General features: G+C 46.3%; 1 protein-coding gene across 1 annotated transcript in view; it reads left to right on the forward strand.

The window, feature by feature from the left end:
- The window catches only part of LOC106811295 (intraflagellar transport protein 74 homolog), a 14,684-nt gene extending 14,596 nt beyond the window's left edge, over window positions 1-88 (forward strand). Inside the window, exon 13 of the mRNA XM_014814866.1 lies at window positions 80-88. Coding sequence (XP_014670352.1) covers window positions 80-88 — 9 coding nt within the window. The remainder of the gene's footprint in view (window positions 1-79) is intronic.
- Window positions 89-2,496: the final 2,408 nt, after the last annotated feature.

Raw genomic sequence — 2,496 nt, forward strand, 5'->3', positions numbered from 1 at the left:
TGACACAGCAGTGTCTCACTCCCGATCCCCGTACTCACTGACACAGCAGTGTCTCACATCCCGACCCATGTACTCACAGACGCATTGATCAGTGTCTCACGCCAAACCCCTATACTCACTGATGCAGCAGTGTCTCACGTCTGACCCATGTACTCACTGACACAGCAGTGTCTCACATCCCGACCCATGTACTCACAGACGCATTGATCAGTGTCTCACGCCGAACCCCTATACTCACTGATGCAGCAGAGTCGTGGGATGCGGTGTCTCACGAGGCACAGGCAGACGACGGCCGCGATGGCCCCGATCGGCGACAGCGCGGTGACGTACGGCTCGTAGTTGTCCATGACGCCCAGCCTCCACGCGACGAGCACACCAAGGAAGCTACCTGCAAGCCCGCCAATGATCGCCACGAACCCATACACGCTGACCGTCGCCGCGTCTAGATACGGCATCGCCGCACACGGACGTCTCACTGCGCGAGAATGAGAAGAGGGGGGAAATGAGTTCTTCTTCTTCTTCTTCTACTTTTTTTACTTCCTTGCTCCTCACTGTACAAGAATCAGAAAAGGGGGAAAATTTGTTATCCTTTTTATCACATTGCAGCATCATTTTGCAACACGCTTAGAGCGCGAAAGTGGTTTCATTTCAATTTGATCTGGAATTTCCAATGGGTGGCCAAGTGGGTGGGTGGTTGGTGTTAGTGGTTGGGTTTCTTGGTGGTGTATAGTTGGGTATACGAGTGGGGCAGCGAATGGCGGTGCATCGGGCCGTAGATGGGTGGGTTGTGATGTCGGTTGAATAATGGTAGGAATGGGGGTAAATGTACGTGATGGGCAAATATTTGGTCTGCAATGCGGTGATACACAGCAGTAATATATTATTATGAGAATTACTAGCGCAATTATGACGTATATTAAAATTTGATACCACCGTATGTGGGTTCCTTCGAGCGTTGCCTGCGCAACCTCGTTTGCGTCTAATATACGTCTGCTATTTGCAATAGCATCTTTTAGGTGATCAAAAGAAATATCCAAATCATGGGTTTCATATAATTTGTGGGGTAAAATTGAAGATGAGATTAAATCTGTGGCGTTCCCGTTTTGATGTGCGGCTAAGTCCGCCCATATAGGTATATAGGAATCTCGAGCTGTTTGGGTAAAATACAAGACAATGCGGATGTTAGATTGACTGTAGAATCATGATAATAAAATGTTGGGAGGGAGAGTTCCTCGGAGTGCGCACTACATCCTGACTGTAGGGAAACAATAATATTATTTGTCTAGTGGTTATCTGGATATCTGTTACAACGGGAACATGGTTATTAGACGTTTGACATGAAATTGTCAAGCGAAATGTTTTAATCGGCGCTATGACCCAAAGACCGTTTCCGATGTAGGTTATTATATGTTTTGGATGAGACGAGAGATTAACTGATGTATGAATACGTTCTGAAAGTCGCTGATAACGGGTTCTAAAATCTGCTGCATGCTTCTTTATAAATACCTCTATAATTTCTCTGAATTGGCTGTTGTTTTCATCAATCTCGCGCTGTTGGAGTAGCTGTGCCGTATTATTTATGTGTGATGTGGGAGTGGTTGTTGTAGTATTAGGATGAAACCATTTCCTTATGGCGTCTCGATATACGTTCGTACTGGTATCTCGGGTGGATAAATTGAAATATACCTGTCTAGCTGCTGGCGAACGTTGCGTGCGCTCCGTGAACAAATACTGGATTTGGTCATCAATATTTCTCATGTAAGTCTTAACGGGTGATAAGTCTAAGGAAAAAACACAATGGTCCAGGAACTTTGCGTAATGGTTGCTTTTTTGAACTTACCACTATGCGTAGAATCTTCATCTTCATCAGAAATAGGACCAAAGACTTCTGAAGAACGAAACAACGTAATATAAGACGTATTACACAGAGGCAGCCACGTATCTATGCAAATATGAAATGCAAGCATGCATGGACTATAGCCAATTTATCACTAGCCATAACAAGCCTAGATCTTTTGGTTTCACGTCAGAATACATGATTTATGCATGTGTAGGGGCAATTCTCCTGAAATGATGGCTCACCTATTTACAAATGCACGTGCAGTATAAGAGAGTATGCCCTCACGCAATCCCCTGCAGCCGTGCCTCACTTTCCCGACTCATGTACTCACTGACACATCAGTGTCTCACATCCCGACCCATGTACTCACTGACACAGCAGTGTCTCACGTCCCGACCCATGTACTCACAGACACAGCAGTGTCTCACGTCCGACCTACGTACTCACAGACACAGCAGTGTCTCACTCCCGATTCCCGTACACACTGACAGCAGTGTCTCACGTCCGACTCATGTACTCCCTGGCACATCAGTATCTCACGCCCGACCCATGTACTCACTGACAGCAGTGCCTCACATCCCAACCCCTATAATACTCACTGACACATCAGTGTCTCACGCCCAAACCATGTACTCACTGACACAGCAGTGTCTCAC

This window comes from Priapulus caudatus, unplaced genomic scaffold (assembly GCF_000485595.1).
Source record: "Priapulus caudatus unplaced genomic scaffold, Priapulus_caudatus-5.0.1 Scaffold526, whole genome shotgun sequence".
Classification (NCBI taxonomy): Eukaryota; Metazoa; Priapulida; class Priapulimorpha; order Priapulimorphida; family Priapulidae; genus Priapulus; species Priapulus caudatus.